Genomic DNA, 8,533 nt, shown 5'->3' with positions numbered 1-8,533 from the left:
TGTATTTCTTCGATTGGAAGATTTGTCGGCTAAGCTCGAGTACGATGAGTTGCCTACCACCGAGGCGCACATGGGGGAACGCCAAGCTCGAAGGGTGGTCTGCTCGTACGGCGGCCTGGGGCCTCGTAACCAGGTCGATTTGGTGGCCTACTCTCACGGCGAGTACGGGCCAATGAGTAATGGACTGTCCCCGAGCGTAGTTACTGTGCTCACCAAAGTCTTTAAAAAAGGCTAAATTAAAACACTTGATACCCGTTAACTGAAAAATCGTATTTTTAATTGTCACAAAATAATTTACGCTTCAACAGAGCATTTACTGTGGTGATCCAGGCGGCGGGCAGATTCCAAACCATAGGCGCGTATAGCCTATATAATACAATATATTGCACACAGTGCCAAGCAATCGAAGAGTTGATTGTACGAGAAAATAATTTCAAATACTAACGTGTATGGTGGACACAGTTGAACATCAGCCGCTCACAATCACTATTAAACTGCCTCAGTGTGCCACCAATTTCCGCTGCACACACCGTGTCTGGGGAGCAGAGTATGGGAGGGCAATGACTTGATCGCGTCCCGTCTCCACCACACAAACACATTGCAACTGAGAGTAAGACAGGCACAGAATAAGCAGTGACCTTGAGTCGGTTACAAAATTATATAGGAAAGGAAAGGCATAAAAGCACACACCCACTGCTTGTTCAAGAGTACTGCTTGGAAATTTGTATACTGACAAAATGGATGTCACTTTTTGTTTCTTATGGAAAGTGCATGTGCTAAACTTCAAGAATTACAAGCGTCAAACATATGTCTTGAACTGGCAGTTGCAGTGCTAGCTGGACTTAGTACGAACCAAGGAAACAGGAAACAACAACACGAATATCTACTTCTGCCATACTACAATACTGAACCAAAGGCGACAGGGCAGAGTAGAGACGTGCAGCCTACAGCCCCGTGCTCTTTATGAACTGGAAACCCAAGGCGACAGCGGCGACTGGTCTTTTATCGCGGTCTAACGGACAGACGGACACAGAGCGATGAACATGTTTTGACGACATGCAAACAACCCACAGGACTTTAAGGTGGCCTACCCTGCAGGAACCGCCAGCAATACATACAGGACGTCAATGGCAACACGTGGGAACTACCAGACCCATCAACGACGCCACGGAAGCGTGTGACATCCAATAACTTGAAAATATGCGCCAAAATGGCTGTCAGGAGAGTGTGTATAGCAGCCACGAACACAAATGTGAGAGATAGACGTCACAAGCATGTCACGTCAAGCATTTCACGAATATCACCGATCACACACTTTTTATGAGTGTGACACGATTGCCAGAACGTTACGCACTCTTTTGTGCCTGACATGACGTGTGACACGTGACACAAGTGTTTCGGAGCTACACTGCTGCACACCTCTATTTGTAATGGGTGTAGATAAACGAAGAGTAGTGAATAATTTATTCATTTGCAAATTTCCTGGAAAATTATGGAGTGAGCGGGGCAGGGGGAAGGCACTGGAAGAGGAATACAAGAGGGTGGAGAAAAATGGAGGGGGGCTCAGAGAGACTCCAGCAGGTAATCCCGGAAAAACCGGTTTGCAAAACTCAAGCAAAACTGTTTGCTTTTGATTGCTGCCTATTGGATGTACGGCGGGTCGTGGATCGCAGTCTCCAAGATACCGCCGCTGCGAGAGGTTGCGCACGCCACCGCAGAGAAAACAAGCACATGTGAGCGCGTCTTTGTTCCATCCACAGCTGTGTCGCACACAGGCCAAGCAGTGCACTATGTGGACGCTGGAATTTTTGGCCGGTACCATTCTGGCGGCGTACCTCACAGCTGCCGTCGAGTTACCGAAAGGTAGGTGAGTGTTTGGGACATGGCCACGACTGGACGAAGAAATTTCTGTAAGCAAGTGGACTGCTTCCTGTCCTCCTGTTTGTGCAGTCCTTCCTTAGTATATGTTGTCAGGCTTAATTATGTGACAGTTTTGTCTTAGTTCAAAAATGTTTTTGCTTGTTAGTGTTCAGTTAACTATCAGCTGTCAAGGTCGTAAATAATAGAGAGAACAAGGGGGGGGGGGGCTTGCATTATCAGCATTCTTCGAAAAGATAGCAGGGGCAGAAAACGTGCACTCATCTGCTCATGAACAGAGCTGCAATGCAAGCCATCACAGGTCAAAAATAAAAACATCAATGAACAAATTATTTAGGCTTAGAATTTCAGATTTACGGAACAGAAGCAGTTTCGAAAGGCACTGGGTGCGCTTCATTGTTAGACCAGAATTCATCATTCACCTTGCTTGCCTCTTACGTTGCCGTACGGTTGTCCCTAGCTATAACATCTTTGACGTCACGCGGAAATCCCAAGTCGCAGGAACTGGATGCCCTCCACCACCCGGTCGAATGGGATGCCTAAAGCACAGGCGCACGAACGAGAAAGATCGTTTTCTTCAGCAGAAAATCTTAGAAGGGTATAAAAACATTTAAATGACATTGAGGTAAACGCCATTGGATTGTGATTTGGACCAACTTTAAGAGCACTAAGTATTAACAAGAACTGCTCGTTGTGATTTGTGCCGTCTCAAAGACTATAGTATACTACAATCCCAGTGAGAAATGACAAGTCGAATCGACGTCGAAACGACATCGAAACGATGGAAAACTGGTCGAATCGACGTCGAAACGACATCGTTTCGACAGGCATTTCTCACTGGGAATACTTCACGTTAACGTTAACTATGTGCAGGTTTTTTGTGGCGTGGCTACGCTTGCCCGTGCTAAATTCAACCCACGTTTTGTATAAGACAAATTTAAGCGCAAAACTGCCTGATTTCTTTCAAATGAATGCACAAACGTGCTGAAAGATGTGCAAAAAAATTTGATTATACAAAAAACTTGTTCAAATCGGTTCAAATGAAAGAATCAAATCCAGTGAGTGTGTACAATAGTTGGCGTGCAACTGGCAATGTTTTAGGAAAGAAATGAAGAAACAAATAGAAACATACTACCATAAATCTTAATCACGTATCAAAGTGCGCTAAATATTATTTTCGCAGTTACAGGAGTCAAATTTGCGCGGTCAACAGTTGTACCTGTCATATCGCAAAACTAATATCAAATTAATTTCCATTGTCATACAGAGTGTGGTATTTCTTCAGCGAAGGGGAGTGCTTTCGTTATCAATGGCAAAAACGCAACTGTCAGCGAATTTCCGTGGCATGTCGGCCTTTACCTTGAGTCGCAAAATATGGCACAATTTTGTGGAGGTTCACTGATTCATCCACGCTTAGTCATGACAGGTAAGGGCAGGGTGAATTAATGAATACTAAACTACTTGTTGCAGAGTTTTTCATACGCATTGTGTATTATTTGTAGCCGCACATTGCGTGTTTGTGGACAATAAGCTGGTCGACGCAAAGGACATGAAAGTTTCCGTGGGGAGCGCCCTGCGGGATTGGGAGGCTAAAGTTGAAGAGTCTCAGAAGCGCTCGGTAAGTAAGTACTAGGGGAGAGTCATTGGACCCTGGGGCAAATTGGTCCACCATCAAGTTCACACTAAACCCTTATGCATTTTGTTGTGTATGAACTTGCAGGATTTCATGCAGCCATAAGTATGAGCAAATTTTTATGCATAATTGTGTACAAAATGTGAATAATTATGCACACACTGTACATGGTTATGCATAAAATTGTGCATAATGTTATGGCTGCATGAAATCCTGCACATCTTATGCACAACAAAGTGCATAATGATTTAGTGTGTTTCACGAGTATATATAACAATCGCAGTGACCTGACTCAAACTATGCAAGAAGCCAATACCACCCTGACTTATTTTCTGAGATGTTTGACAAAGTTTGCTGTCAACCATCGGATTGGCAAGGAGTTAAATATTATTTAACCGCAACATCTGGTAAAAGTAAAACGTGGTTCACTCTACAACTAGCTTATTTAGAGGTACAAAACACGCACATTTCGTTGCAAACCAAGATTTATGGTAAAGCCTACTCTTTTACCTGCAGATTGCACTGAGTGTCCAAATTGGTTATTTAAGACAATCCGGTTATCTTTTGGAGCCATTCAATTGAATTTGTTATCGTTGGGGCAGTTTGAGCAGTTTTGTAAATTGGCACTAACGGAATATTTCCGTAAATTATTTTTTACGAAGCATTTCGTAACACTTTTTTTTCCGTAAAATCACGAAAACTTTTTACAGTGTGCATGCGGAGGTTTTTGTGTCTCTGTGAGAGCACTAAAATCATTGACACCTTTAAAGCTGCCTCTAAACATTGCTCTACAGTGTTATGACTCAAAAAATTATTATTATCAGTGTTATGACAAAATATTGAATGTGTTTTACAACTATACAGGTTTCGAAGATCTATCCTCACCCGCACTTTCGTGGCCGAAGACGCAACTATGCAGATGACATCGCCCTGCTGGAGCTTGCGTCGCCAGTTACCGTCAACGCTTATATTCTGCCCATTTGTCTTGATTGGCAGGGAAATAAACTTGCCAGCCTAAAGAAGGGTGACGTTGGCAAGGTAATAATTTGAGTTCACTCTACAGTAAAGTAGATCGTTGAAATTAATATGTCCGCCAACCCACAATCCGAGACGGCGAACTTTCGACTAACTATTTGCAGAGTAAAAATATTGTTTACCTTTCAAAATACAGGTAGTTGGATGGGGCCAAACTGCGGAAAAAAAGCCGAGTCCATTCCTGCAGTCTGCCGAGCTGCCATACATCCCATTCAACGAGTGTGTGGATGCTGTTCCAGCAGACTTCCTTCCGTTTTTAAATTACGACAAGTTTTGTGCGGGACACATAGATGGTAAGTTGCGAGCAATTATTACAGAAAGGAGACCAAAAATTAGGTGAATCAGAAAACTGTAGTTTTGCATAAACTACCGGGTGTCCCGGCTCTTACATGCCAGTATGGTGGGTTGCATAGGCACAGGCTCGCTGGCGCTGTCGAGAGCGCGCAGGATTTCGCGCATCCCCGCGGAACCGCGAGCCTACCCGTGGAACCGCGGGGGTGCGTGAAATCCTGCGCGTTCCCGACAGCGCCTTCGAGTCAGCGCGTAGGCAACCCGCCATACTGGCATACTGGCAGCCGGGACACCCAGTACATTAGTTGTTAATTTTAAAATGTTATTCTTGCAGGAGCCTCCGTAGCCCCCGGTGACAGTGGTGGAGGACTGGCTTTCGAACACAATGGTTTATGGTACTTACAAGGTATTGTCTCCGTTGGCGTCACTCAGAAGCTTTCCTACTCTGCATTTACCAGAGTCGACGCGTATACGGAATGGATTAATCAAATTCTAGAAGCCATATCGTCAGCCGGTAGATATCTAAAAAAATACGATACGAAAGTTAACTTAGACTTGATAATATTGAGCCTCTCTGTCAAGGTATACGGTGGGAGCTAATGTCACGCAGTCCGAATTTGCCACGAGATGCCTTGAAAGGCGGATTTCAGAGAATAAACAACAATGACTACCCACACTACGTGGGACGCATCTTCCATAAGAACGCAATCATCCCTGCAACCGTCACGAGGTACGGTGGAAACTGGATAGCTTACGCGGTTGTTGACGGAAAATCAATGAACGACGAGACTTTTGAGGTACGTTTACTGTCAACAAAACTTATAGTTATAAGCTGGGGTCGTGGTCAACCACGTGACCTGGGGTGGGGTTAGACAATTACTACTTTTTCCCTTACAAAATAAACATCAGGATTACCAAAGAAAGGTAGGGCACCTGTGGCAAAATAGTAAAGAAATTGGCAAAAAACGAAAGTCGGAAATTTACAGAGGGATGCGAAATAAATTTCAGTACATAGTTGCATACAAAATGGCATTCAGATCATCAAAAAACTTACCTAACTTTGTCAAAATTTGCGACAGAATGAAAGAGCGTTTTATTTCCTCGTGAGGGAAAATAAGGGGGGGGGGGCTTCATTAGTAAATAGAGCAATTTATAATGTTGACAACATAAGTCTCCGAAATGAATGATAACAGTTTTATGGAATAATGGTCATAGGTTTTCGCGAACTAAGTAAACTAACTTGGCCCCCCACCTCCACCCCCTTCTGGTTTCCCCCGACCACGTAGTGTTGTAACAACGACAAAAAAAGACATTGTCGTGAGGTTCAACTCTGTTATGTAGGCTAAATTCGACAGCCGCACGGAAAAAGGGTTAGTTTGGACATCTTATATGCTCGCCGGTATGCGCACAACGAACATTTTAGCAATGACAGTTGATGCGTGATCGTCACGAGACGAGAGCCGAAAGCACTGTAGTTGGGACAACTAATGCGCACTGTAAAAATTCTTTGTCATGCTGACGAAAATACCATGGCTAATTTTTAGTACAGGGGTCGTCATGGGTTTTTTGTCACATAATAGGGGTTTTCTCGTCACCGTGATGAAAAACTCATTGATTTGACGACATACCTCTGTACTAAAAATTAGCAATGGCATTTTCGTCATCGTGACAAATAATTTTTTCAGTGCGGCACCAGTGAAAAATATTTTTTTTAATACATACTTTCATTTGAAAGTACACATTCTAATGGCAATTTCCAACTTTTTCACGATTTTTGTGGCCACCTTTGATTATTACTGGAATCGTTCTGATATTTTAGCTGCGACTCAAGCGGCAGTCGAACCCACGTTCGTCCTGCTACCAGTCGAACTCGGAGGCACTGCGCCACCCGTGCGCGATCACGTATGAAAGGAATATAGTCAGTCAGGTGGAACGCGCCGAAATCAAATGTAAGCTAATCACATTCCCTGCGATAGTCGTCTTCAGCTCTCATAGGCGAGCAGGCGTAAGTTATAACAACAACTCTAAATTAGCTAGAGTCGACGATCGTAAAGCTGACGCTGTGATTCGTTCTGAGAGTAAATATGTAGTTGGTTGCGACAGCTACTGAAATATGTTCGCTGCCGCGACGAATTAGTTTGCTGAGTTAGCGAAGAATGTTCGTTTTGCACATACTAGCGAACATATTAGCTCTGACACTGATGGTAGGTTGCGACAGCTAATGCTTTTTTTTCGTGCGGAATCGAGAATCCGACACACACAAACAAGGAGTTGGTTGTCACGACCGGACAATAGTACGAATATAACAAACTTCAGCTTGGTTCTATTCGTACAAGTGTCCGGTCGTGAAAACCAACTCCTGGTTTTGCATATCGGATTAATTCCAGCCATCGGATTTAGCCTACCAAACAGGAGCCCCACGACAAAGTCTTTTTTTCGTGCTCATCGGCGCTCATTTCTGGCCTTCACATTTTAAAAAAATATCTGTACAATAATACAACGAAGTACATAACATAATAATGGGACTTAATGTAGGCCTACCACTTCCTCGCTACAGATTGCCATTGCAGAAGAGAAGAACGTGCGATGGCTTCCTGGAGCCAAGGGAAAGGTTCCCGTAGGTGCAGCAGCAGCTGGAGTATCTGCTAATGGTGAGACGGTGTACGCGTGCCGGGCATTTGACCAGGAGCGCAAGAAGGGAAACCATATCCTTATGATGACTCCAGGAGCGGTGAGTATTGTGTGTGCAGTACTATGGCACATCGTTCCCCGATGAAACTAATTCGAAGAAATTTTCTGCTGATAATTTTAGATGCAGCCTAGTACCGGTGTCTGCAGCATCGAATTTCACGGAGTCAACAACTACACTACATACCAAATACTTGCGTCTGTTACTTAAATGGGGCAATTTTTAGAGCTATTAATTGGAAAACCGCTGTTTTTTCTGCACTTTGAGACTGAAATGTTTGTCTACTTTAATGTTGAATAAGTTGTGAATAAATTCTCCACTAAACGCTCACTGACAACGGCACCTTCATCCCTTCACCAAATCCAAAGCCCACTCATACAAAAAATACCAATAACACTCACACTCACACTCACTCACACTCACACACACACACACACACACACACACACACACGAAGACACAGAACAAGTCACCCTCACTGAGAAAAATACTGTGGTGCTAAGGACAGCTGTAACACCCCAAGAACATTTTGCTCTTGGATCGGCTTCAAGCACATGCGTTCTTGGAGCCTGTTCTTGGGTTATGTCGTTGGTTCTATATACCGGACGCGTCATTGTGGTAGTGACATGTGTCTTTAGAGTAGGCCATTCTTGTAGTTAGTTGAAATACGTATGTACTTCCGCACTTGTCGTTGATTTCAATACAGTGTTTGGGAAAATTTTACTTATTTATGTAGTATACGAGGTCCCGAATCAAATCGGCATTTCAATTTCATAGCGGGCCAACAAAAGTCGCATTGGCGGGAGCCAGCGGAAGCTAGGCACTCACCGACATAATGTCAGTGGGCGACGGTTTGTCACCTTGTGCCAAACATTTATGCCCGTTTGAACACCTACCCGACGGGGGAGAGCGCGCGACTGCGGGCCACAGAATTGTGAATTTACTAAATCCTTATGCATTCTGTTGTGCATAAGACTTGCAGGATTTCATGCAGCCATAGCTATGCA

At 44.0% G+C, this 8,533-nt stretch overlaps 2 protein-coding genes across 7 annotated transcripts in view; one reads left to right on the top strand and one right to left on the bottom strand.

Annotated features, from left to right (window-relative positions):
* The window catches only part of LOC113204793 (uncharacterized), an 82,863-nt gene that overhangs the window by 53,572 nt on the left and 20,758 nt on the right, over positions 1-8,533 (bottom strand). The window lies entirely within an intron of this gene.
* On the top strand, positions 1,634-7,863 carry LOC113204795 (coagulation factor IX-like). Of its 5 annotated transcripts, none has more exons than XM_026420104.2 (9): positions 1,660-1,863; positions 3,146-3,304; positions 3,381-3,496; positions 4,376-4,549; positions 4,683-4,839; positions 5,172-5,351; positions 5,420-5,634; positions 7,395-7,568; positions 7,650-7,863. In XM_026420104.2, the coding sequence occupies exons 1-9, from the start codon at positions 1,791-1,793 to the stop codon at positions 7,734-7,736; spliced, it is 1,335 nt and encodes a 444-aa protein (XP_026275889.1). In that variant the 5' UTR covers positions 1,660-1,790; the 3' UTR covers positions 7,737-7,863. The 5 variants fall into 5 exon arrangements, 4 of the variants coding, with proteins under 4 accessions (XP_052120207.1, XP_026275889.1, XP_026275890.1 ...); XM_052264248.1 differs by having other exon boundaries at positions 1,735-1,867; XR_008010825.1 differs by lacking the exon at positions 3,146-3,304 and having other exon boundaries at positions 1,634-1,863; positions 3,349-3,496; positions 7,373-7,568.

Source organism: Frankliniella occidentalis, unplaced genomic scaffold (assembly GCF_000697945.3).
Source record: "Frankliniella occidentalis isolate FOCC.00 unplaced genomic scaffold, Focc_3.1 Scaffold17, whole genome shotgun sequence".
In the NCBI taxonomy this organism is placed as follows: Eukaryota; Metazoa; Arthropoda; class Insecta; order Thysanoptera; family Thripidae; genus Frankliniella; species Frankliniella occidentalis.
The sequence above is the reverse complement of the archived record's forward strand: the minus strand, read 5'-3'. Positions and strand labels throughout refer to the sequence as shown.

Bases quoted from the DNA above. Each gene is read 5' to 3' on its own strand.
- LOC113204795 (XM_052264247.1), top strand. From the start codon at position 1,649: ATGTACGGCGGGTCGTGGATCGCAGTCTCCAAGATACCGCCGCTGCGA. The intron at 4,550-4,682 runs GTAATAATTTGA...TTCAAAATACAG, and splicing joins AGAAGGGTGACGTTGGCAAG to GTAGTTGGATGGGGCCAAAC. The intron at 5,635-7,394 runs GTACGTTTACTG...TCCTCGCTACAG, and splicing joins TGAACGACGAGACTTTTGAG to ATTGCCATTGCAGAAGAGAA.